We start from the raw sequence: 27,820 nt of genomic DNA, 5'->3' as shown, positions 1-27,820 counted from the left end.
GCAACTGTTGAAATGATTGAATCTACAGCACTTGCAAAAAAAATACTTAAAAGCAAGCCTTATAATGGAAGTGACACGTGGAAGCTGTGCATTACCCAAACCATTACTTGGCAAATTTACTTAACAGTTAACTGGACATTGTTTATGCAGTTTTTTGTGTCGTGTATATTCATTTTCTTGGCATTTCTTGAAAAACGACCTTTCATCTTGTACAAGCCGTTTAACTGGTTCAACACAGGAGAAAGGGGCACACATGCCGAACATACAAATGGACAGAGGAGAAGCATTATTCTGCACGAATGGTATGGAGAGTTTCCGTGAATCTTTTTTTTTTTTTTTTTTCCAGCTTGAAACTGGGTCACCATTGGCATCCATTGTAGAAGTCATGAATTGAAGCCGACTACACCTGCCTTCCTCTGCAAACTTTTCACAGGCACCTTTCAAGCCTGCAGGGGGTGAGCTTTTGATATTCAAAATGTGGCTTTTTGGTGAAACACTCCTTTAACCCTCCAAATACACACACATACCCAGTAAACCAAAGGGAAAAAAGAAATGTTGATTACTGTTCATAAATAAATGAAAAGTTTAATAAATGAAAACAGAATCATTTACCAAAAGTTCTCAAGAGACAGATGTTGTGTCTACTAATCTATGCATGTATTTCCATTATAAACGCATAATTCAAAGCTAAACAAAGTTGAAAAATGTCCTTTCTTCCTCTTCAATGTAAATCATGTGAATTTAGTTTGCTGAAGGCTTTGAAACGTGTCAGATCACACATCTTTTTACTGGAATTTGCATTTTGCCCGCATCCCCTTATGCTAATTTGGAGAGATTTTGATAAGTGGTTCATATGTTGTCATTTTCTCTCAGGTGTGAAAAAGTGCATGTGACTTTGTGATTTCTACGCAGAATTACACAACGCACGGCTAATTAGCCAAAGACTCTTCTATTAAAGCAAAACTAAACATTGAGTTTAATTTGCTTCTGACTAAAACAAGATTGCAGATGGTAATGCAGAAATACAGTGGAAGCTGGGTCACATTGATTACCATGAACAGATGATTATTATGAGCATTTTTTTCGTTTTTTTTTTTCATTTCTCATCAGATAAACATCTAATTGACATTTATATATTTATTACATGAAAACAAAGTAATGAAAGGGACAGCTGTGCCTCTTACTGAAATTTACGACTGTTACAAAATACAAAACAGCTGCTTCAAACACTTTTCATATTACTGTTCGAATTAAATTACTGTCCTGTGTATAATCCAAATACACTATATGACTGTCCTGACTATAAAATATTACTGTAGTTCTTTCTCCATGCACATTAGTTTTCTGTCTACATCGACTTCTTCTCGTTGTGTGAGTAGGCCACACAGGGTTGCCTGAGGAAGACGAGTTTTCGCTGCTGCATCTTGTTGGCTTGTATTTGGCAGTTAGACTACATTTTTCAGTGAGAGAAAACTAGTTTCTTTTCGCAGCCACGATTTCAATGTGCACACAGCACCAGCCACAGGCAGCCGACCGACAGACCAGAAAGAAGAAGACATATTTTTTTCCCACTTGTCGTCATGTATGAAAAGACACAAACACTGAACTTGATATCATCTAAGCAAATTATTTAAACGGTGTTTCCATTAGACTGATTCTGTCGCGGCTTCTTGATCAGTATAAACGGCTGATCACTGTAAAATCTGCCCGTAAACATGTTCACTCGTGATTACTCAGTAGTCAGTAGTCATTACCACATTATTACATGAGGATTCAGTACTTATGGTCCACACCCAATCAGAATTTAGCCTTTATTTTTTATCTCAACTACACACCTGTAAAGTTTCGTGATTGCATCTTGCTGTGACGCTATCGTGCTGACAAAAATCTGTCCATAGACGAACAGAGAGACGGACAGAAAAGGCGAAAACGATAACAGCTGCACTAGAGCTGGGTTACATAGATCAGCTTGTTAAAATGAATATGGGCCAGGGCTGTAAAGTGAGGGGCAGTGGCCCCTTTCCTAAATCCTTTCTCTCTAGCTCTGTCAAGGCTATCATTTCAAAGCCAAGTGACTTCAATGTTAGGAGTTACCTTTTGAACTGATTATAATTCAGTTATTATTTCAAATTGGGTTTTTATCAATTGGGTTCTTACATCAAGACACACATGTGAAGACAACAGACTTCAGTTTCACTGACTGTTTCTCCTGTTTCCTTCAGGTCTTTCCCTTCCTGAGCTGATGTGTATTTAGCTCGAACTGGACTACAAAGCAGGAAGCAGTGTATGGAAAACAAATACAAGTTAGTCAAACGGTGTTTTTAGTCTCATCCTTCATGACACTCCAAACTTAAACACTCAAGTGTTTGAGACAGATTTTTGATCATGTTGGATCATGCCTTGCTTCACAGTGCCAAACAGGCGCTGGAGGCCTGTCATGAATCATGCTGAGAGCTAAGATTTGTGAGCACATTATGTGCTAAACAGTGTTTTTCTACACAAAGATAGCCCAGAAATGATTATTCTTTTCATGTATCTCAGCATGTGTGCCGACGTGTCAGAATCAGTTTCAGGTTTCTCATCCAGTATTGTGCCCACAAAAAGTGCCACTGTGATGTTTTCCTGGTTTGACACATTCACCGTGTAACTTTTACCACTCTGTCATCTGATCATTCAAGCTGTTGTGTTTTTATCTGGTGAAAGCAGGAAGTTGTCCAAAGACAGACGTGCTGCTGAATTTAACAGCATATAAAAACATGCTACGAAACACAATGGGTATGATCCCATGAGACAGAGAGTTCAGCCATCACAGCGCCTTACAACCAAAATCAAACTCACCTGAATATCCCAAGGGAATCAAAAAATGGAAATGACCAAGAGATAACCATGGGCAGTGCTTACGAGAGTGATTTAAGGGAGTTTCTTCAGCTAATTAAAAACACACTTTAAGTCAATACCAATGCCAATACCGAAAATCAAGGTCTCTCTCCCAAGAAAAAACTTTTCATGTGGATTATCTCTGTCTTGGCTCGACTGAGAACCATCGCTTACAATCGCTGACAACGCCAAAACAACCTGATCACCCCCTGGTGGCCGGCTGCAGTATAGGTCATATACTACACGCAAATAAATGGTGATTGATCATACTTGTTTCAACAACCACAGACCGATAATGTTAGCATAATGTTCATGACTAAACCGTCATCATAAACAAGCTGTTAATTTGTTGTTAATCGGAGCATTCGCAATAACCGCTCAAAATCAACTGGGGAGGCGTGTAAAAACAGCTTTTTACAGTAATCTCTTTATGTCTCTCTCTCTCTCTCTCTCTCTAACGATCCCTTCACTTTCCTGTCATTTCCCTTCTGTCTGTGGATTACCACCAGGCCCAGAGCTCTATTTACAACCACTTAACGCAAGCGGGCTAAGAAACTGAACCAAGTGATGTCTGTTTATCCGTCTCTTTATCAATGGATCTCCTCGGCCGTTTCAGTACTGTGGGCAGTGTTGTAACTACACATGTACCCTTAGGCTGCATTCACATTGGATCAGGAGGTGCGGTGAAAATGCAGGTTTTCCCATTCATCTTAATGAGGGCCGTCCATTTTGGCTGCGGCGGTGCTGGCTGCAGGGGGCTCCAGAAAAATAGCACAGCCGGCTGCGGCAAAAAAAGTTGAAGCCGACTCAACTTTTGGGGAAAGGCCGGCGTCACGATCCAGGAGCCAATCACGTCAAAGGGCCGTCTTCCAGCCATCGTCCAGAATTAAACAATTATTTTCTGATACAAAAAGTCTTAGAGCTCCAGATTTATCAGGAGGATTTTTATGAATCTGGACTATGTGTGCTTTTTGGAGAAGAACATTAATTAACATTAGATTTTGACTGATCCTGCCCGTCTGTCAAGGGATGTCAATAATCAATGAAGTTAAGCATCTGTGCCTCGTTAATTCGTAAATGCGCACAGGGGATGCATCGTATCAATTCTGCTGCTGGGGATTGCTGCTGGTAATGTAGTTAATATTTCCCTCATTGAATATGTATTATTTTACCCATCCGCATCCCATTCGCTAATAATAATAATAATAATAATCAGAATGTTATTTCACGACCCGCACATCACTTTATATGAACAATAGTCTAAAGCAGGACATTTAGGGAAGGCTTAGCCTCATCAAGCCTACATTACCGGCCGCCCCTGTGGCGCTTTGTGGTGTTGATGTTTTGTTATTATTTAGTTATTTGATGCTATAAAAAGGGGTGAGACATCAGACTTGACAGCTGAGCCCTGCTTGCAACTGTGTTAGGCTGGACTTCAATACCACGGCTCCAACCGCCAATCACAACTGTCCAGAGTCTGGCGCCAAATAATGTCACCAGCGCGAGACGCCTGTGTTTACATATTAGCCCCCCTCTCCTGTCAACTAAAATAAAAGACCTTGTTAATGCTGAGGTGTCTAAAAGTCAGACTGGAAGCATCGGCCCTGAGTTTGCAATGACTCAGCTGGTGTCTATCCATTGACAGGGTCGCTCTGTTGTCTGGATTGATCAGGCTTTATTGGAACTACAAGAAAGCTGTCTGGCCAAGGATGAGACATCTTTTTAAAGCACTAAGCAGCTTTCCAAAATAATGGCCCTGCTTCAGTCACCTGCACAATTATTTCACAGTGATTCTGAGGCGATGAGAGATAGAAAAGGACTGGCGTGACAGCGCGAGAGAAGACAGGGGGGATGGATGGGGGGCGGCTGGGGTCTCAGGCACACGTAAGGAAGACAATTTCACATTCAGACATCATTAGAAGGTAATAGAGTGGAGAACAGCGCGCAGCTTCTGTCATACCTGCCGCTGCCCGCTGCAAATTCATTTTCATTTCATAGAGGAGGGAAGAAAATGGCAGAGAGACACATACACACAAAGAGAATGAAAGAGAGAGAGAGAGAGATTGCAGACAGGAACAGAATAAAGTAAGTAAGACCTCAAACTTCCTTGACATGTTGAAAAAGTAGAGCTTTCACAAGGAGGTGTAATTCATACCATTCGCTGCTTAAATATAGCAGAGGCAATTTGCCGAAGACAGAAGGGGAGACGGAGTGTGACGAGAATACAACTACTCACTTGGTTGGATTCCTCAGGCAACACTTCATGCCCACACGGCCTCAAACATGCTAAACTGAGCGCAGTCTCCGACTCTTCCCTCCTGCCCGCTGATTGACAGCCGCAGTGCAGGTGTGGTGCACTGCCAGAATGGAGAACTAGACTAGGGTACGCTGGCAGAGGAGAGATGAGGAGAGCTGAGAGGTAAGGAGAGTCAAAAAAAAAGGGAGGGGAGAGGAGAGAGGGCAGAGACGGGGCGAGAGAGCGAAGCGAGGAGCCGGCCCGGCTGATTTATGGGAGCAGGTCAGTGCCGAAGCACACGTGTGACACTAATGCACAAGGACGGGACAGATGTAGGAGTGAGTGCTGAGTGGCAACCTGTCATGCACCCATCCTTCAGTTCACCTCCACTCTCCAGAGAAATAAACAGTCAGAGACTAAGTCTGCTCTGCAAATAGTGAGACAAGTCAAAGGACATGGTTCAGAGTCTCTACAAGAGTGTGTCGATCTAGTTCTGGATGGATTTGACAATCAGTGACAGAAATATATGAAAAGAAATGGACTTAAAGTGGGTTCACGACAAATGTAAACCCCTTCCCTGTCTTGTATCCCCAAAGGGATCTTTTTCAGAAGACAATGTTTGGTGGTTAATTGCGAGAGAAAACCTCTTGATCCCATTTGAATGGTGCCATTAATTACACATGTTGGTCAAACTGTAAGAATATTTTGCGAGTCAATAAAGTCATAGTTTGTCGAAAAAGATAGGAAAGTACCGTTTAGTTATGTGTGAAACCACCCTGTGAACTACATCGTCTCACACTGTGTACGACACCCACACCAACATGGCCGCCACTTAGTCACAGATAACTATTAAAAAAGTCTGTCCAATTTGACAATTCGCGGAAATGGCTCTAAAAGGTTATGACAACTGTTTTATGACAAGCTAAACGTTAACTGCTGTACATATTTTTTTCTGAAATAAGGCCCCACGGTCTTCAACTGGAAGGGGAGGGACTTTGCTTATCCATACAGTTGGACCTGACTGTGATCCCGGGGATGTGCTATGGTAGCAAGACGTCAATCACAAGGTAGTCCCGCTCTAAAGCATACGCTGCGTTATAATCTATTTTACTCTAAATGGGACCTTAATTTACCTTGAAACCATCGATTGAGACCGTAGACTCATTTGGAAACTGTTTACTGAGGTAATAAATCAAGGGAGAAGTAGGGCCATTTTCTCCTTTTCTTTCTTTCACTTTGAAGCTCGTGGAGACGCCCCCTGCTGGCCATTATAAAGAATGCAGGATTGAAGCACGTCTGCACTGAGTTCACTTTTCAGACCGGGACACTCCGTCCGCTATTTACACTGTCTATACAAACAGGCAGAGAGAGAAAATTAAGCTTTAAGATAAGAAAAACATCTGGAGTTTCTGTGAATATGTGTGATCGATCGGTGTAGTCTGAGCACATAAGCACATACACACAGTCACAGTCAGCACACTGGTTGTTTGTGTGAGTAAAGTGAGGTGAAAAGTGGAAGAGGGAATGCATTTACTATATTCTGAATAATCATGCTGTGACTCAAAGGTTCTTCTGAACACTCGACAGTTGTTTCCAGTCAGTGCCCCCTCCGGATAACTAACTATATGCTGCCACATGCTGCCATTGAAGGAGTCACTAATAGCACTTTAACACATTATTCCCGTGTATGACTCAAGATAATGAACACGTATTCAGTCCGGTTTGACCTTTCATACTGTTGTTCGCAAGTAAATACCTGGTTGTCACCATTTATACAAGACCAAGGTCTGTACCTTTTGTAACACACACGTCTCTGCTAAACCATAGAATTATACCGGACCTTGCATGAATTTATATGCCATTTTAAGTGCTTGCTGTAGTGTTTATACTGACGATGGCTACCAGAGGGCCTCGACCTGGTGTTGGCGTGGGATTTCTCTCCTGCTCACATTAAGAATAGTTCATGCAGCGACTCACATTTATCCCGTTCAACGACTGAGTCGAGCGGAACTGACAGCAGATATCTACGTGCGGTTTCAGTTGCAATAAAGTGGATTTGCAGCATTTATTGCTTTAGCTTTATTTGATTTGGACAGCTTTTGAAAAAAAAAAAAATTTCAAAATATGTGGCATCAAAGACTTGCATTACCACAGCATGAAAATTCAAGTTTGATCTGAAATCTCATTAAGTACAAAGGGTGCAAGCTGAGTCTATATTAAAATGGATCTAATGCAAACAGTACTTGAAGATTAGATAAAATACCTCCTAAGTTATGAGCTAAGGAGCACGCTTCCTCAATTTGTCTCGACCACTCAAGCGGCTCCATAAACTTTTTCACTTAAGTTGATCAAAAAATGTGCCTAAAGTGTCCTTCAGCTCCAGACACACTGCACCAGGTAATCGGCTAAAAGTGGGGCGGGCGTGGTTATTCTTGGTCGCTTCCAGGTGTGAATGTGTCAGGATGAGACGGATGCTATACTGTAGAAACACTCCACCCTGTTCACAAGTTTGATTAGATGAGTCAATCTCTGTGAGAGCAGTCTGTGTCAAAAGTGTCAAAACTAAAATTATGAGGCAAGATGCCACAAAAGGGAAGAAAGAAATCATCTTCTTCTGTAATTTGGTTACACAACCCTTTAAATGGGATTCAACTATGCTCCTATCCACAGCACACCTCTGCTTCCACATAGAACGATCAGAGAACCCCCTCTGCTGTCGATACACTGAGATAAGGTCAGAAGGCCTCTCCAGAGCCTCTGTGGGAGCTTGTCTGTTTGGACAAGACTCTCAGCCAGGATGAACAACAGATTGAGCCTCAATCAGTCATATGACTGAGAATGTAAGGTTTGCCATTCGCCTTGCAGGTAGCCCGCACCCCCACCATGAAAGGACCCATAAAAAAAGAAGGCTTCAGGCTTACAATGCTTTTCCTTCATGTCCACTAGTGGGAACGGAGAATGAAGCAACAAACACATTTGGTTAAAGTATTAAATTTGAACTCTGTATCTATCGCTTGCCAGTATGGCTCCTGTATCTATGCCTGTGGTTGCTCCAGCAGACGCAGTAAAAAAGGATGTTAATGAACTGCTGTCACACGTAGGCTGGTGCCTTTGAGGCAGCAGTCAGGATTCTCTCCACGTACTCAGTCTGTTTGCAGTGTGGAGGCTGTGATGTGCTGCCTGACTGCAGAGAGTCGCTTGCGGCCAGACAGGAGGGGACCAACTCAGTACAAGGGGTCCCTGCTGCACTCGCTCACTCACTCACCAGCAGAGCAAAGGCTCAGCTCTGCGCGCGAGCGTGTGTTTCTGTTCCTGTATGTGTGCGTCACTTTGTCGGCGACGCATGCTTGCTTATGCGCTGGCGCATTTGTAAGAAAAGCACATGTGAATACATGTAACATGCACACGCAGACTTCGGAAGCACCATTTTGTCCTGTAGATTTCAGTTACAAAATGGAAAAGAGCAACTGGGGAAAACCAATGTTTGTGTGTGTGCGATTGCGAGGATGTGTTTGTGTTGCTGAGAGACACAAAGCCAGTTTGCCCGCTGCCCTCCCCTGCAATCTGCCACTGATGCACCCTGGGTAGTGTCAGAATGGTTTGGGCACCCGCTGTGCCACCTGTCACCCCAGCCCTAAGGCTCGAGCCGGTCCAGCCACCTGACACCGAGGCCCAGCCTCAATTACATTGCTATCACACGACACAACCAGGATTGGCTCTTTTTCTCTCAGTTTATCTCTCCATAAAAATTCTGTGGCCTTCTCCAAGCACTCCTTCATCGCAGGTCCTGCCCTAAATTATTTAAGTTTTAAATACAAATCTACAGTTTGGACATATGTAGGGGTGGGAAATCTCCTTGTCAGTATGGTTGCTAATGACGTTATCACAAGAACTCAGCAAATAGGGTACCCCTTGAAGGGGAATTCGGGGACTCTCTTGTAAGCATGACATCTGGCTCCACCAAACATCTGAGTAAGCAGATTGGCCCTGCAGGCCTGGTGTGACAGCCGACGAGGAAGCTGGGAGATGTGGGAGAACTGATCTGCACAACTCCGCTGCTCAAGCTGTCACTTTAGCTTGGCTTGGCACAGTTAGATTCTCCCTGGCTCTGAAGCATTAGACCCACTCTTCTGACTGCCGCTGCCCTGCCGGCACCGAGCCAAGTCTTTCATGGGGGAGGTCGATCATCACTCTCACTCTTTCTTTCTTCCTCTCCTTCTCCTGCTTAGTGTCTCTCAGCAGGGCTCTGGCTTCTTTATCGCAATCTTTCTATTTTTCCCCCCCTCCTGCCTCTTTCTTATCCTATCCCCACCAGAAGCCACGAGATGGGATCCATAATTATCTGCCATTATTTGCTATTCCCACTTCCTGTGCAGTACTCTAAGCTACTCATATGTTTCGCTCCTTGCCATCTTTGTTCTTTCCTGAGTAGGCGTTCAGTCATCGAGAAGTCACTCCACCCAACCGGATTCACTCTGACACGTTCAGAAAACCACTTTTAACATCTTTAGTATAACAAGCTAACCTGCTGTGATTAAATACCTGCTCAGCAACAGAACTGCTGTTTTTGCGTTTGGACTGATGTAATAAAACATTTCTACAGACACAAGGAGATGGATTATAGCTCGAGCGTAGAGGCATATGCTACTATGCCAAATGCTCAATATTTGGCTTTTTTTTAGCACAGACAGTGTCGACATGAAGTAATTCAGAAAAGTCATGCACAAAGGTCCAATGTTAGGTAAAGGATGAAGCAGAAAGTGTTTTGATTAAATCGCACTAACGGAACATTTTGTGGAGGCTATTCATTATTCCATCCAAGTGCTGAAGGAAATGAATTATTTGAGTCAGGTAATTACCCACTCGCGACAGAATAAACTGTTCATGCCTCTTATTTGCAAAAAAAAGTCAGGGTGTCCAGTTGGCCCGGGGATGTAAGTGCACATATGTAACCACAACCAGTGTTACTCATTTAGCGAACTATCTAAAGAGGGAAACTGCAAGAAGGGTACCCAGAGAGCACATACCTCTGCCAAGTCTGATGGTCCACTCCTCTCTGATCAGCAAATCTGCAAGTGCTACGCATATATGTGTCTGGATATTAGGGTTTGCAAGAACTAGTGTCACTCAAGTACTCAACGTGTCATTATCTGTACTCATGATGAAGGAAAATCCTCATTGGGTGACTGATGTTTATTTAGTCAAGTTTATAAAAAGCTTCTTCTGTAAATAGTTCTCTTATTCTTGTCATCAAAAACATTGAATTGAAGTTCACTTCTGGGGCTGTTCTGTAAATAGCTTTCTCTTACATAATAAACTATACAGTAGCAGCTGCTCTGCTCAACCCATATCGCTATTTCAGGCAAATTATATTTTCTAGTAAACCCCTCCCACTTCAGATTAAAGCTCCGCCCACAAACCCCACCCAAGTACAGGTAGCGATCCAAATAATTTTGTTGGATGAACAGATACAGGTAGTGGTGTACTCGCTCGCCCCTACTGCATATAAGTGATGTCAAAAATATCAAAATATTGATACGTAGCAATTCTGAATATTTGAAGCAATTTTAATACTTAATCACTCAAATGAATGTGCTAGCTTTTGTTTTTTTAAATTTTAGATTGATTTAAACAGGATCGTGTAAACAAAGATCCCTCCTGGCCACTAGGGGGCCGTCAGCGGGAGGTTTGTTTTCATATAGTAAAAGAAAAAAAACGTCATAATAAAAAAAAGCGTCCCATCAGAAACATGCAAACAACAAGGAAGACATTTTAAGAAATTAAGAATCTGAATTAAATTTGCATTTAGAAAAAAACCTTATTTGGTGTCTGTAGCCACACCTTAGGTTGAGGAAATACTTTTGTTACCCCGAATGTTCCATAACACTTGCTTACCGTATGTATGTATATGAAGTTTGAGCAGCTACATGCGTCGGCGACCCCTAAATCTCATCGTTACTTGTAGTGAATGTATGTGAAATGTGATATGGAGTCATCGTTTCCCTACAGTTAGATATGTTTTGACACGACTGAGCTTTAAAACCATCTATAGGATTTTAAGATGTATGGGATTTCCTACACCCTTCCACCACTAGGTTTCCCATAATCCTCCTGATACCAGACAAACAATCAAAAACATCACCTTCCTGGGAAAAAAAACTGAAAAAGAAAAGGTATACTGTATACAAGAGCTATGTTTTAGTGGTTTATATGACAGCCTGGCTCTTTTAAAATCAGTTACTAACATAGGAAAACCCCTGGTGTTCCCGTTGATGTATTTCTAGTCTTTACTGTTGCTGTTGTGGTCATTTTACATTTCACTTAGAGCACATTTGTATGTGAGATACTACTCACTTGTCTGGCCTGCCAGGCACCTGCAGGCGTAAGCGACATTTGTTCGCACTCTGGATCTGTTCTTCTTTGATACGAATAAGCCTCTGCAAAGCCAGACACCAGTCCTGCGCCACAGTGGTGTTCAGGTTCTTTGATGGAAAAAGGCACAGAGTTAAAACTTGTTTCTCAGCTGTAGCATTTCATGCATACTGACCACAGAGTTACACTGTAGTTGGGGCTGCAGCATTGATATTCTCCCACACATCCATTCACAGAAAACTGCAGTTCATCATTCGAAGCCACATGGTTATGGCATTTTATCCCCTAAAATGTAACAGTGAATTTACTTCAACACCAGCATCCGTTTTACTGTAAACCCCAGTCCCTCAAGTCAAATAGAATCAAATCAATTTTCTGAAGTCAATGAGCTGTGCAGAAGCATTTCGTCTATTTGTTCGGTGGACAATATTATAACTGGGCGGAAAGTGAAAATAAGTCATTTACTGCCAGCCTAATATCACTCCTCCTGAGGACATTGTGCTCATTAAGTGCAGGGAGGCAAAGGTGCCACCATTAGCCTGAGAGGCTCTTCGGTGATTGCTGGAGTATACCTCCCTGACTGTGTTATGCAGTGTATGGTACTTTTAATGTGTTAGCGGCAGACTACTGGGAAGTGTCCTGATTTTAACGCTACAGGAGGGGCGCCGCTGTTTTTTTTCTTTTGCAACATGGAAAATCTGACACTTCTGTCTGGTATATCAGAGGGAACATCTCATACCCACCATTGTGGCACAGTTGATGAGGAGATAGATGGGAGACTTCATGCTTTTACAAAAGGAATAGCAGAAAGAGATTTCCCCAAATGATTATGCTTGTTCCAATCCGAACTTGATCTCTTAGTTTGCGCTGAAATAAGTAATTTAAATTAACTGTACATACTTCAGTTCTGTCTCTGCTGCCTCTGTGAGTCTTTGGAGTGTTCTCAGGGTTTAAGAGCTATCGTAAGGTAAGCTGCAGTTTACAGAATACATTCGACATTTCATACATTATAAATGCACATATCGTATCTTGAGAAAACCGGCTTATGAATAATCTGTGATACTGTCTTTGGAGGGGAGAATACCATGTTTGAAGGTCAGTCCGTGGCCAATTTGAACTAAGGCATTTCAAGAAAACCCTGAGAGTGGTGGGATAAATGTAACAAACTGTGACTTCAGTGGTGTGGGCTGTAGACTCAGCTGGACTGAGAAAACCTATGCCTTTTGGCCGACTTTGTTGCATTATATATGTTGTGTGATGAACATTTTCCCCGTGAGACAATCCGGCCACAGCGAAAAGTGTAACATGAAGCGACATGTACCTGGTACATCCCCTGCAGCGTGCCCACGAGGAGAGTGACTTCTTCCACGACGGAAAGGTCATGTTGGAGCTCCTGCAGCTCCTGGTAGAGCCGCGGAGGCCCCAGGATCGCTTTACCTAAGAGGTGGGCAACACGCAAAGGGTTTGTCAACAACATATTGCATAATCCTATGCAAAAGAACAAGGGCTGGACTAGAACTAGTCTCTAAATTGTCAAAGAAGAATGGAAAGTAGGATGAAAAGCTCGAGGTCATGTTTTTAATTGCTTATTTTGTATGACCAACACTCCAAAACCCAGAGATATTCAATAAACACTGGAATAAATTGGAGAAATCTCATTTTTGAGAAGTGAATGTTTGAAATTTTTAATTCACATGTGACTAGATTGATTGGCAATTTATCCTCTGTCAACCAGCTAATCATTAAAAGGAGACAATGTAAGAATGGATAAGACAGGACGGGACACGATACATATAGTATATGGCATATGGACCAACTATCCTGATGCAGACGGTGTTATCCACACCCGGAGAAAACAATGACCTTGCCTCTGAGAAGACGTGAAAGTGCAGCAAGAGAAAAGTTGCTTTTGCCGAAACTCTAGTGGCACTAATAAAAGAGGCTCGATGTGTTGATGGATCGATCTTCATTATTTGTTGAACTACAGAGAGTGAATTTATGAGTAAAAACAATCAGATGGAGAAACTGTTATTTGGAGCTATGATGCCCTTTTGCTGGCCAAAAGGAATGCAGGTGTCTCATTAGACGCAAAATTCGGCATCGATTTGAGGCCCGCTACCTTCAAAGTCTCTCTCTCCTACTGCCGCCAATCGATAGCTGTGTCTCCTCCTGTCTGCCATCCTCCGTCCTAGCTCCCCTGGCCCACATCTTCCCAGCAGCAGCCTCTATGAGAACTGCCTAATTAAATTCTGCAGGTAGATTTTGCTACAGAGCTGTCCTGCACTGTCACCGCTGCCACGTAGAAAAGCAGCAGAAGAGCTGAGCCAGTAGGCGGGCTTAGTGAGGCGTGCTGCTCCGAGGAGACCTGACACCCTTTGTCTATCCACGTGCATAAACGGAGTGAGAGTGAAGCCCATAAAGGGAAAGGGAGTGGGGGGAGAAGAGAGGGGTGGGCTGGGATTGTTCATTTAAAGAGCTCCATTGTAGCTTCTGGGGTTTAATGGGATCTTTGTCACAGGCAGCCAGTGACATCTGTCATCTGTGCAAGGAAATCAATAGGTGAGACATCTGAATATAAAAGGGCTGCAAGCTGCAAGAACAATGTCTTCCTGTCCTCTCCAGAGGGATTGCCTAGTCCCCTGTACAGGTCCGTTGAGTCCTCTGGGGCCTGCTGTTGGCTACAGCCCGAGAGGTGAATGTGCTGAGTTGTAATCCAGCGTAATCCCGTTGGTGAGGCAGGATATGGTTTTCACACTCAGACACGGCCATCCACACCGGCCGCCAGGCACGTAGCTCACTGGTGTGGAAGGCCAGAGCCCGGAGGGGTCCATCCCTGCTTTCTATGGAATAAGTCAGCAATCTAGCACTCGGCTGCCGTGCCAGTGACGCCAGCCAGTGGATTTAAAGACAATGCAGCTTCCACACCTGTATCAAAACCCTTGTCTGATCTGCAGCCAAAGCCCACTGGTACACTTCTGACAGCAAACTGCTCTCCTGGCAGCAGGTCAAAAGATAAGCAGCAATAAGGGATGTATGACGAGGGCAGAAGGGGGTGAGACGGCGTGAGGATAAACAACTGGAGCGCTGCATTAAAAAAAAAAACGCAGATACATCGGTGGGACTGTGTGCTGATCAGACTGAGAGGGAGACAGCCCGACAGAGACATAACAAGAGACAAAGGGGGAGAGTAAGAAAGACGGGCGTGTATTTCCCTAAAGGCCAGCTTTCTTCAATAAAGAGGGGCGCCAGGGTCTGCAGAAGATGAAAAATGACTCCATTTTGAGCCACGTTGAGGGAGCGCAGGATTTAGACTAGACACCACTGAATGACATCACAGGGGATGAAACTATAAATAGATGGGACAGCCTGTCTGAATGAAAATTTGGGGATCGGCCCCACAGATGTTCCGGGAGGTTTCTGGATAGACGTGATTAAGGTGACCGCACCGTGTCGAAACGGCGAGAAAAGAAAAGAGACAATGCCAGAGACAGAAACAAACCTCCCCTGTTAGGCGCGAGAAAACAAGCAGAGGAAGCCGCACTGAGAGCTCACCTTAAGTGATCCCAGAACCTTGCAGCAAAGTTGTGAGTATACACCACCTGAGCCAAAAGTGAAAACTTAATCCAGTGAGAATCCAAACCGGCTCTCAAAACAGTCGCTGCTTGCCGAGCATGACACGGGTGGTTCTGAAGACGGCACCATTAATATTTAAGTCATGGAGCTGCAACTTTAAAAAGCCTGTACCATTACATCCTGATAAGGCTTTGTATCTCCCTTTTCCCATGGTGCATTTATCAGGGATCTCGTCAAGCTCTGTATACACCAGAGTTTAGTGAGGGGTGGTGGGAGAACTAGTGTTTCAACCACAGATCCCTATCTACTGCTACTGGCTCTCTAATTGGGCCTAGAAAGGGAGGGAATAATCTTTGCAGATTGATGACTCCACTCTAGATGTGTTTGTGGTCTATCAGAGAGTGAAATGAGACTATAGGGATGCTGCGGCAGGGGGCTCTCTGCCCCCACATCTCTCTCCAAGATAAAACACCCTAGGCAGATGGGAACAAGTGACCGTCATCACTATCCTCCTCACAAACACATCCTCAATCAGAGTGACAAGCAGCGCAGATGCATCTCCAGCCCTCTGCGGGACACTTGAGAACAGAAACAGATTAGCCTTGCTGAGTCAGGGTAAGGGGCTGAGACTAAAAGTCAGTCCAAGTGATGAGATTAACTAGAGGATGACACATGGGGGGAAGGAATGAGATAGGAGTGGTTCACATTTGTTTTGTTTTCACCTGAAGTGCAGACGCTACCCGGCCGCTTGGCTCCGCTCTGCTGGAAGAGGGTGTCTTTGCTTTGAGAGCCCTCCTGCCCCACCTCGACGACTTGCACCTGCTGTAAGGGGGCGCTCCACTTCATGGTGTATTTGGGGCCGATAGGGACCAGGCTGCTGATATCCGGAGGCCCTCTGGTGGAGATAAGGGAAAAAAAATTAAGATCTGAGAGTTTAGAAGGAAAACAACCTGCGAGACATTCCCTCCCTTTTCTGCATCCTGCGTAGAGCACCGCACCCTGCACCCCATAGGAGGGGACGCTCTTTGAAATGCCACGACGAAGACTCGGAGAGTGGGAATTAGAATCTGTATGATCACCCATGTTCCCCGCCAAAACGCTACCCCTGGCTGTGAGGAGGAGTTCATTGCTATTCATGTATTCCTGTAATCACGCAGACAATCAACATTGTGATCGGTTTGTCAAGATCCTGGAGGGCAGACAAAGTCAACTTCGGGACACTTGAGTTGAATGAGACGTAGAGTGATAATTACTTTGAAGGCTGAAGAAGAGGGCTTTAAGCGACATCTTTGACAGGAGCTTTGCAAAATGTGCAAAATCCCTTTCCCCGTTTACTTCTCGACAGAGAGAGCGCGAGAAAGAGAGAGAGCGGAGGAGGGAGAGGGGCAAGGAGAGAGAGAGAGAGAGAGAGAGAGAGAGATGTGATCAATGGTGCTGTCACATAAGATAAATTGGAAAGAAACCAAAAAATGTTTTATGTCAGTAATCTAGGACTCCTGTAGCTGTAGTTAGGCATTCTACCATTTGTTTAAAGCTGATAAAGCTCCTGCAACTCCAGATAGTGCTCAAAACCCCTAGCAGCTATTTCTCTTTCCTATGCAGTTTGCCAAAATATCCTTGCAAAACCTAGGGCATCACATTAGAGCCCTGTGCCACCTAATAGCTATTTCTCCAAACTGTGCAGTTTAGCAGACTCCCCTTTCAAAACTTGCACAGAACTTCATGCTAGAACGACAAATTATGAACGCATTAGCAAAGTATTTCTGAACGCAAGGGCATTTTCGTTCAACTTGTTCTACATTCGGGACTTACTTGACATTTATGTTGGCACAGATGAGCACATCATCAAAGAGGAAGACCTTTCTCTCCTTCGACTTCAGGACTTGTCCCCGCTCGCCATACACAGTCTCAATAAGCGTCTCACAAAGGACCAGTGACCCCTGCTCCGAGTTGAGTTGCTAAAAGGGACACAGCAATCAGATCAGAGGCGGAGGAGACAGCATCACAAAGGGGCCAGTCCTCCAGAGTTCAGTGCCTGGAGGACACAGAAGTCAGGCTTGGAGGAACAGATGTCTCATCAGGGATTAGCAACACATTCATGCTGCTGAAGGTCGCTTAATGTGGGCATATGTACACACACACACACGCACACACGCACACATCTCAAGCCTGTTCATGCAGCAAACTTAGCGAGAGGGGAATACACATTTGCCTTGCGCACATGTTTACAATGATGAGAGGAGTCTCTCGTCAACGTACCGAGGCTGCAGGAGCTGCCAGGAACTTTTTTTTTTTTTTTTAAATAAATAATCCAACGCATGCTTCAGATCACTCTGTCTTTTTGTCTGTTCCATGCCATCCACCACGCCACTGCACTAGCGCAGAGTCCAAACTGGCTTATGAGCGCTGGGACACACAATCCTCTCCGCCACAACTAGGCAACTACACACGGATATACAGTAAATGTATAAACAGTTTGCTGCATGAACACCTTTACACACATGCACCCCCACACACAGACACACACAGACAGTTAAAGAATCCAATAGCAGATGCAATTTATGCTACAGTATGTTGGCACACGCTGTGCTTTCCAGTCATCCATATGTTTGGCAAAGGGAAATAGCACCAGAAAGCTTTTTTTTTTTTTTTTTATCACTCTGGTCCAGCTTCTTTTATGACTGCTAAATCAATACTTTTAGTTTTATGCATACTGCGCCAATCAAAGCCGGGCACATTGCAGTTTCAGTGAAGCCACTATACCGCAAGCTGCCGTCTCAGTCCGAACATGGAGTTCACATCCTGATACTTTGATGTTTGCGTTTGCAGAAAAGGCACAAATTTCAGCGAATGATAGATCTCTCTGCTGCGTCCATTATACGACACGCACTGCAGCGACACGCCTGACCATATTTCAGAGAGTAGGATGTCATATCTGCGGGCAATCTGCAGCTGAGGCACAGATAGCACACAAAATGCGTCATTAGTCCGAGTGAGACTGCCTTTTGATGGCCGCAAAACTGTACGGCTCCCTCAAGAGGTGGGCTGCCGTAAGACTACACCCTTAAAGTCTTCAAGCATCAGTAGGCACAGAGGGCATTGCACCATCCACGTGTGGTGCATGTGTGTGTGTGTTTGTGTGCGTGAATGTGTACGAAACCCATTCTCACTCACATTGTTATCTGTCCTATTCCGGCGACTTAGATACTTTGAGACAAAGAATGAATATTTCATTGGATGGTTATGGGGGCAATAGAGGAGACGGTTTCCTATTGGAATTCTGCAGTGTCACCGCTGCAAATGGAATTCTGTGTGGAGTGGAGGAGATTGGCCGAATCAGCTCATCTCACAGTCCTGGAAAGCAACGGCTGATAGAGGGAAATAAAGAGAGGGGGGGAGGGCGAGGGAGAGAGGAAGACAGAGGAAGATGCGGTCACACTAGAGAGAGAGAAGAAGAGTGTATAAGTGGAGTAAGAGAGTAAGCAAGGGAGTGCAAGAGGGGGATAGACGGGAGGTAGAGTGGAGAGGGAGAGGAAGAGCGACAGGGTGAAAGAGATAGCTCTCTTACAGCTTCCAATTAAATGTCTCATTTACCCCCTAATTCTTCTTATTCAGAGCAGCATTTGTTCAGATTTGCAGCGGCAGGACTGTAATTTCAGTGTGGTAATGGAGAGGCAACGCCTCTGCCATTGCATTTGGTACTGTTTAGGGATGATAATGGGCATCATTTCTAGGAGATAATTTCTCTAAATAAAAATGCCTCCCCAGATTAATGTGTGGGAAAGTGATATAAGCGATTGCCATATACTAGTTTAATTTATAGGTGTTTGGCACACAGCGATAACAACACAGAGGGCTCAGAGGCTGGCTCACAGTTGATTTGATTGGGGCATATGTGCGTGCGCAAGGGCGCGTGCATGTGCACGGGGGAGTGCATGTGCATCCAGTCACCTTACTGAGCAGGCGATCGCTGACGCTGCGGGCTAGTTGTTGAGTCTCTGCAATCTGGTCAGCTACTCGTTTCTGTTCATTCAGCTTCTCAGCCAGCATCTCCAGCTCTGTCAGAGCTAGCTGCAGGGGCAGACGGTCCACGTGGCCCTTCGGTGTATTCTTAAGCATGTCCTAGAAAAGGTCACAAGGAAAGTTTTTGGTAAAGGCAGTGCAAGTTAAAAACCACTCTCTGGGTATGATTCAAAACTTTCCTCCGTTTCCTGCAGTACGCTGAATTGTAACAACTTAATGTGCTCTGGTTAGGAGAGTTGTCTTCGCTTTGAAAAGTTCAAATCTGGGTCAAATGCTCTCTTTGCGTTCAGGTGTGTCACTGTCACAGATTTCAGAGGATTTAGGTAACTGTGAGCGCGCTGACTTTTCACGAGTTATGTAAACTTTGTAAAGCTCATTGACTTACAATGTTTCCAAATAATCAGAGCCTGTCTACTTGCAGGCCGTGTGGCTTGCATGTCTATATTTGTCCTGCATCTCTGACCAAGTGAAAGCTTGGTGTTGTCTTGATATGCGTCTGAGATGTACCCCCAGTGCCTTGAGCTCTGGCTCCCTGTAATGTATGATTTAAAACATACACTTCCTCTTTGGAATAGTGAGTTTAGGCAGGAAGAAAATGCCTGATTCACATTCATAACTTATCTTTTTGAATTCATGGATAATCAATGCCTACTGAGGGATGAAATGAGCTACTGCAGATCCAGCAAGTCAAGCTCAAAACCAAATCTTTGCTCGGAATAGAGAGTGGAAGTCGGGATGTGAAGCCAGCAGTATGAAAAACTGATGTGGCTAGCTACTTCTCAAGCTCTGGCTAACCCCAGTATAAAAGTGTGTGAGGTACAACTTGTGCTTTAGTTAAAAATCCATAATCAATTGTGCGGCCTTGCAGCTTTGGATCTTTATTCGTGTCTGTGTTGCTGAATCTTTAATGCCACTCCGGTTTCTCATATTGGAAGTGTTTTAGCTAGTATGATTTGATGGAAATCATTAAAACAAATGAAATGACTAGCACTTTAAAAATATTTCATACCTGCAGGAGCAAAATGAACTGCGGGAATCGCTGAATGGGCTTAACCATCAGGCCATACAGGGTGATCCGGTCAACACTAGACGCCTGCTTCTTCTGGAAACATGAAGATAAAAAAGATTAAGTCGGAAGCTGTAGAAATATTCTTGCACAAAATGACTACTAAGAGGAAACTATGCTATTCCTACTTTAAATGCAGCTTGTCAGAAATCTCTATAGACCATGTGTAGGCGTGTGAGTGGGAGAATAAGGTATGAAAATCAAGGTCTCTTCGTCATATGAGAGGATGAAAGAGGAGATTGTTTGAGTGTGTTATGTCTAATGTATTGCTGTGGGCGTAGGTCAGGAGAAGATATCGTTTTACAGTGCAGTGTCAAGTCTGTTTCAGTAGAGAAAGGCAAGTCACTGGCCACATTTAATAGATGGTGTGATGGTAAATGTAAGATCTGTCAGACAGAAATAAGAAAAACAGAGAAAATGGTCTGCTGAGACTGACATCATTTGTTACAAAGTGCAGTAGTTAACATAATCTGTCGCCTTTTACTCTAATAATACGTTTTCCCTTCATGTACACTAGAACTGAATATCAATTACTTCATGTACACACGTACACATGTACAATAACAAAAAATGTATTGATATTGATATTCTGATATTAGAATAAAGATTGGTAATTGTAATACCATGATCCATTTTTTTTTTTTTTTTTTTGCCTTCCCAGCCTTTAATATTGAAATTAGATTCACAATTATCTGAGAATATCTGATGTTTCCAGCTGAATGAAATGAATAAAGAGGATTCAGTCACTGGTCATCATATACAGAATATTATCAAATGATATTAATGCATTTTAAAAACCTTTTTTTTTCTCGGTACCGAACTCTCATTTTAAAATGTTCCACCTTTTTTTAAGGAAATGTCACAAAATGAAAACCTGTTCTGAGCTCTGCTGAACATCTTGACACACCAGCAGGCAAAACCTGTGATTTCACTAGGAGGAACCACTCCGCCACACCCAGACTGACCAGAAACATTGTTTTAAATCTGTTCTTCAGTCAACAGAATTAAAAGTGTCCTTACACTGTGCAATAAATTATTAATTTAGCAGGATAACACTCGACTTTTATTGAATTCTGCATCATTTCACGCTGTATTCCAACTGGGTGGTTTTAAATTGTTGGTCACAGCAGAACCATCGTGGATCTTTGCTCCTACGGGCCCGGACACCAACACAGTGACGTCAAAGAATCGCTGTGTCACCTCCCATCACCTTGGTCTCAGCCAAAAATGTTAACACACCACAAAGACTACAGCCACAGGCGCCACTCCTGCATGTGTTTGCTTAGCTGAAGAGCCAATCAGAGCCACCACCACCGATTCAATATGCTCAGTCGGCCGAAAAGATGATGAAAGGGCCAACTAGTGTCAATGGTGTGGGACACAGTCCAAAAACTAGGCCACAGATGCTCACTGATGGCCCCGACATTGACCAACGGCAGACAGCTAGCCTGGTGTGTCAGAGCCATAAATTTCTGACACAGCAGGTAGTTGAGACTTTATACAAGTAATTTGAGGGTGTGTCCTACAGCATGATCAAAGAACTGTGTTTTTGATTGACACCCTAAATATTTCACCCGTTTCTCTTTGGTCTGGGTCAGCCCGAGATCACAAAGTGTTAGCCTTGCTAAGTACAGTGTAAAAACACCAACATCAAGCAGAAGACATCATATACACAGTCACTATAAGGAGACACCAGTGCTCAGTAGTCAGCAGCCACCTAACCATTAAATCACAGGTGAGGGGAGGAAGGCAGTAATCTCAAAGATGCTCCTCTTATCCGCCAGATAAAGTGTTCAGCAACTGGATGGATACAGTACATAACTTTTTACAGGGAACCTTGAAAACCAAAGGTGACCCCGGAGTGGATGCTATCAAAAGTTTGAGGAGCACCGAGTGAAATCTTTTTACCACACCTGACCAGGTCAGTGGAGATGGAGATTTCCTGCTTCATGCACTGAAAATGCTTGAGTGGTGTCAGGTAGAGAGACATTTGTCGATGAGAAGGTTTTTAAGGAGAAGTTCTCTTGTCCCTTTTTTTTGGAGGGCAGTCATGTTCAGTCAAATCTAACACAGATGGTGTCCAACACCGTAACACTACCGGAGATGATACGAATGCAGCTGTAGTTCACCCGACTGATCTCTCAGGACATGACCTGAATTTTCTCAGTTGATAGAGAGCTCTTGTCTGTCATAATCACCAACCTCAGTCATGTTTCCATCAGACACTGGAGCCTGGACCAACAGAGGGATCATTTGTCTTTTTGAGGTGGCGGTGTCAGACTCCCACCATGTAGAGAAAGTCACCAGCAGTATGTATTGGTAACTCCAAGCTGTGAATATTTCTCCACAGAGGAAGAAAGGAGTGGCAGGTTATCTGATACAACCAGCCAGCAGCCTGGGGTTAAAATGGAATATGTACAGGTGCCATAGACCAGCAAGGGTGCTCACATGAGCGCTGAGGAAACTCTGAAGACGGACAAATTACTGGTGCACTCAGTTCTTAATCAAACCCTGAGTCAGGGTATGTCCAAATGATATTCATTGTAATCAGGTTAGGTGGAGTCCTGTTGTATCGCCACAGGTCTTGGATCTTTGTGTCTGATACCAGAATGGATCAGAGCGGACTATCTATCAACTCATGGTTTGTTATGATCATCACAGGGAGAAAAATGAGTTTCTTGAGGCAAGACGCATAAGTGAATTGTGGAGTGCAGGAAAAATTACGCTCCTTCTGTTTTTTAACTGCAGCTGCTTGTTCACTGGTGGGAGATCGAGCAAGCCGACGCCAGACTTGGCGTCTTTTTTTTTTTTATGCATGCCAGGTTTTCCAAGTATCCATTTCAGGTTGAGAAAAAAGTTTTGGACACATGAACACCTCTTCTGTCGAGAGAGGGATGACATCTTATTGTCATCTGGAGAGTATGCTTGAGTTTGCTGGTGAAAGAAACTGATGCAGGGATGTCAGCACCATTGTCACCGATTGTTTCATAATCTATCAGTACTATTTGCTCCACCAGTGGCCGATTGCTGTGCAGCTTCCCCCAGTCACGCTGGCACCTACATCACTGATTTATGTATTTATCACTTTGAATTTGATGTTTATTTATCCAGATGTATTTATTTGTGGAGCAGGTGAACGGTTTTGGGCTTCTGGGAATCAACATTACAGAGCAGCCTGTCATGGTCTGCACATATCCCCAGCTTGGTATAAAAAAAGCACTGAAAAGACTCTTCAGGAAACTTAAGAAGGTTAAATTCCTGTGTCAAGTTCTCAAAAGCTTTTTACAGAGAGAAATAGAAAGCACTGTGACTGGAAACACCACAAACTGCTGTGCTTTTGTATATTTGGCCTTCTTTAAAGCTCAAATCTTCATTATTCCAGCCTTTAAAGATTAATTATTGGTAAACCTTTAGTCCGAACAGCTGTCTTCTGAGTATGGGGTGGGCAGCCTGCGGTCCAAGCATCCAAGGGCCCCCTGGACGCAGGCAGTAACATGCTCAGGATGAGGATCAGCCACCAAAAAGCACAAGTTGGAGAGGTGGTTCTCCTTCACCACCAAGTAAGTTGTCTCAATGTCATGTTTTCCTTTTAGTTACTTAATGAAAGTGGATTCTAGTACCATTGGAAAAGATCAGCCCTGACTGGCTGAGCAGGTAGCTGCAAATTTCAGTCCGCTGCTCTGTGGAGGAAAGTGGTTGAGCTTTAAGATCCCATTAGTGGTTGAAACCTGTGTGTAACAGAGCGGAGGCTCTGTGCTTTTTCTTTTTTTTCCCTTTAACACAGCACAGAGTTACTTTGTTAGTCAACGTTTCTCATATATTTACAGGGCTTGTAACCAATTCTCACTGTGCAATGCAGACGTCATACAGTATATCTAGATGTGATGTACCAAATCGGGAACACTTCACTTTGTTCTTTACAATACATTTGCAGCAGTGTCACCGACCCGACTGAGAAAACCTGCATTTGTTGCCAGGCAACGTTAACTGCATAGCAAGAGGGCCTCAGCCTCTACCGGTATCCTGGAACTGATGGAGCTGTCCCTTATGCTAATTTTGGGTTAAAATACTTGACACGTAGGTTTGATGTCAAGAAAAAGGGGAAAAGGACCAGACTTTATATGTCATTGGACCTGTCAAGTGGACATTTCCCCTCACAGCTGAAGTGAATTACCATAGAAAAGGCCCAATGACACCTCCAGCAAGTCCTGTCACCCAAGCTGCTTCTGCATCCGGTGAACTGGATAATGCTCCACTACACTAGACTGGACGTACATCAATAATAATAACCTAATTGTACATAATAATTCAGAAATCCCATGTCTGGTCCAATTTATCCTTCATTACTTTTTTCTGTGTACACAATTAACAAATGTTGCTGGTTTACTTGTAACATTTATCCACAAAATGAGAATCAATTTTCTAACCTTTAAAACTTCCAATACATCAAAAAACTGCTGATTTGCACTGAACTCCCTGAGATGCTTCTCATTTTACATTTTAATATCTTCAAACTGAGTCCCATCTCTGTATTATATAGTCCCTACCTATAAAATACCCTGGCGTGCAAATGTGCATGCAGTCAGTGCACCCAACCGACATTTTAAAAGCAACGTAATGAAGTCTGTCATTGATTCAGTGTATTTTCCAGTCTGTGTCTAGCCAATTTATTATTTGGTTTGTCTTCACATTGCCAGCGAGAGCCTCAACAGAGAGAGGAGCCTTTCAACAAAGAGAAAGGGACACATGTTATCTGGAGTAACATGCAGGGCTGTCAGCTGTGTGATCTGGTTCTGTAAATCAGCATTACAGCTCAATGATCCAGGTCATACTCATGCATGACTGCTAGGCGCGCAGGGAATTGTTAAACTCAGCACATTTAAATAATTGCTTGGCACCCTCCATGCACACACTGGCACTATGTTTCCTTGTTCATGATCCCAAATTAATATCTGAAAGATTAAGTAAACAGAAAAACACATCTTGAGTGTCGGGTGGTGGAAAGATGTCCAATTTCCACTTTTGTTTCACAGATGTTTTGTAATTTCCATTTTCTTTTTGTTGCAAATCAGATTTTATTCTAGTTGAGGTTTTAATTCATTAGCAGATTTCTCCTTGTTTCATTATAAATCTCATAGGAGCTTTGTAAGATACACTGAAAGGAGTTTCAGTTGCATAGAGAACATAGAAAACATGTTCATTACCTAGACAACCTTGTACATTTCCAGAGTTAAAAATAGCACAGTGGCTTATACAGCACTTTAATCTAATTGCAGCCTTAAGTTAATAATACTGATGGTAGACAACACAATTTCACAAAATCAGGACAAACTTTCATAACATCCATTAACCAAATGTAAATTTGTGTAAATAACCACCTTTTTACACAATGAATTATGTGTTTGTCTCTTTGGAAACCTGAGAAGTATGCATTATTAAAGCCTTAAGCTTTGGGACTTTGCTAGATTCACCATCTGCTGAACACAACACAGGAAAACAAAACAGAGGTGCTAACACAAATGAGCAACTTTTATTTGAGAATTAAGAAAACATTTATAAAAGCTATATTGTGCCCAGACGTCAGAATAAAAGAAATCTCTGGTTTCTGCAAACCACAGATAATTATGTATTTTAAAGTAACATACGTATCATATCAACATTTGTACAACATGTACACACACTGGACATCTTTAATGAGACATCGGTTCCTATTTCCAGCCATGTTTGTGGTGACAAAACTGTGTATTTTAAGCCAAAACGTGATATTTTCCTAACCCTAACCAAGTGGTTGATGTGCTAAAACCTAACCAGACCGTAAGCCCAGCACTGTCAGAACATTAAACATGAAAATTTAACCTAAAGACATGTTACAGCATATCTGTGGTTTGCAAAAATGTGCACTGCCCAACATTTATTCTGGATATTGGGTTGACTGTACTTCATGAGTTGAAACTCACCTTTAGGAATTCCAGGAAAGCTGGCTTGGACATGCACGCCTTTTTAATGAGAGCCATGGCATTGGTGAAGTTGTTCACGTAATCACTGTACACATCCAGCACCATGGACTTGGAAAACTGTGGAAACAGAAACAGGAATACTCATCTGAATTAGTAACAAAAGCCCTACACTGAAAGGGCGTGTTCTGTGGTGTTGTTATTTCGTCTTTACGACAGCATCCACAAAACACTGTCGTGTAATTTCTTTTGACATCTTCAATGTCTGGCTAACCATCCACTTTGCAGGGCAACCCGTGGGTAATTTCAATGTAAAGAGAGGCCAGAAAATGGCCATTTAAGTATAGTACTTAAAAAAATTGGTTTGTTTACTATCACGGCTACCGCAACACCCTTCACGAGCCATTTAAGAGGTTGGGAAAGAGGATTGAGGTGGCGGTGTGTGAACGAGTGTGTGTTGTGCGTGGGAGGGGGTGTGTCTGTTGTGCGGTAGACATTTATTCTCTCTCCTCAATTAAATCCACGCCGGGCAGCCGACAGTGGCGGTCTGAGGAGCGGTGGGGAATTAGCAAATGGCATGGAGGTATTAACCCTCTTTGCTCGCAGCCTCCTTCAGGACCCAGCCTCTCAGATATTACTACAAGCCCCGCAGGTAGAGATACACTCTCAGATGAAGAGTACACAGTCCCAACCCTTTCCTTTTCTAGTGTGGCCTTATTTGCTGGTAGGTCTGAGGATATGAATGGAACAACACTATAATGGCCAGCAGAGGAGTGGAGGGTCGAATAAGCCCCTCTAATAGGCAAATAATGAGCAGGCCTTATGGATGAGCACACTGCAGAGACTCACAAAAGCATACTCTCGCTGAACACTATTATTCTGGGGCCAAAATGTGTAAACACGCCTCCTAGAGATCAGTGAATGCAGTGGAGATATTCATCACAACTGTAATTGATTTCATGTTTGGGGTAAACTATCCCTGTTTGCTCTAAAAACCTGTAGCTCATTATAATTCTGGTAGCAGAGATCGCATGTGAAGCGTTTCAGATAGAAATGCCAAGAAAAAGTGCATTTACCCAGAATGCAATCCTTTGATTGTATTGTAATTCATTGCGACAGAAACAAACAAACAATGCACACACACACACAGACACTCACACATACATAAGGCATCAAATCATCCTCCAGTTTGCATTTCTGTTTCGCAAAAAATACGAAGAATCGTCCCAGAAACATGCGCACGCACGCACACTAACCGATGCAACAAATAAGTCTCCGATTTTCTCACTGCTGTCCCATTCAGCCACACGTGACGCCAGTGCGATCTGGAACATGGAGTGGCACTGTGTGATCTCCCTGATTCGGTAAAATATAGGCCGGATCTTCCTCGGACTCAGGATGCGTGGATCAGCTTCCATCAGCGGTCTGTGGTATTCCTGGTGAGATTGTGAGAGAAAATTGGGTTTTTTATTGTTGTTGATATGTGCTTATGTATGTGTGCGTGGGTGGGTGCTTAAGATGAATCAGCAGTCCGCCCGCCTTAAGCTTCTCTCCTTCTCAGCAGCACAAAAAGACGACTGAGGGGAAGCAGACGGATATCCTATGAATCGAGTGAAACTAGGAAATGTAGTCATTACGCCTGGGAGCACGTCGAGCCGACGGATTCACCCATAAAACAGCATTTGCCATGAGCAAACATGTTCAGAACGCAAGGTGACT

General features: G+C 43.4%; 1 protein-coding gene across 3 annotated transcripts in view; it reads right to left on the bottom strand.

Moving 5' to 3' along the window:
- arhgef10la (Rho guanine nucleotide exchange factor (GEF) 10-like a) overlaps positions 1 to 27,820 on the bottom strand; it is a 120,717-nt gene that overhangs the window by 63,777 nt on the left and 29,120 nt on the right. For all 3 annotated transcript variants that reach the window (XM_084349885.1, XM_084349883.1, XM_084349884.1), the window contains 8 exons: positions 27,358 to 27,537; positions 26,105 to 26,221; positions 20,091 to 20,183; positions 19,010 to 19,180; positions 16,871 to 17,016; positions 15,781 to 15,953; positions 12,807 to 12,922; positions 11,468 to 11,595 (listed from right to left, as the gene is read on the bottom strand). In XM_084349885.1, coding sequence (XP_084206011.1) covers positions 11,468 to 11,595; positions 12,807 to 12,922; positions 15,781 to 15,953; positions 16,871 to 17,016; positions 19,010 to 19,180; positions 20,091 to 20,183; positions 26,105 to 26,221; positions 27,358 to 27,537 — 1,124 coding nt within the window. The remainder of the gene's footprint in view (positions 1 to 11,467; positions 11,596 to 12,806; positions 12,923 to 15,780; positions 15,954 to 16,870; positions 17,017 to 19,009; positions 19,181 to 20,090; positions 20,184 to 26,104; positions 26,222 to 27,357; positions 27,538 to 27,820) is intronic.

This window comes from Pagrus pagrus (genome assembly GCF_965226575.1).
Source record: "Pagrus pagrus genome assembly, chromosome: 3".
Taxonomy (NCBI): domain Eukaryota; kingdom Metazoa; phylum Chordata; class Actinopteri; order Spariformes; family Sparidae; genus Pagrus; species Pagrus pagrus.
The sequence above is the reverse complement of the archived record's forward strand: the minus strand, read 5'-3'. Positions and strand labels throughout refer to the sequence as shown.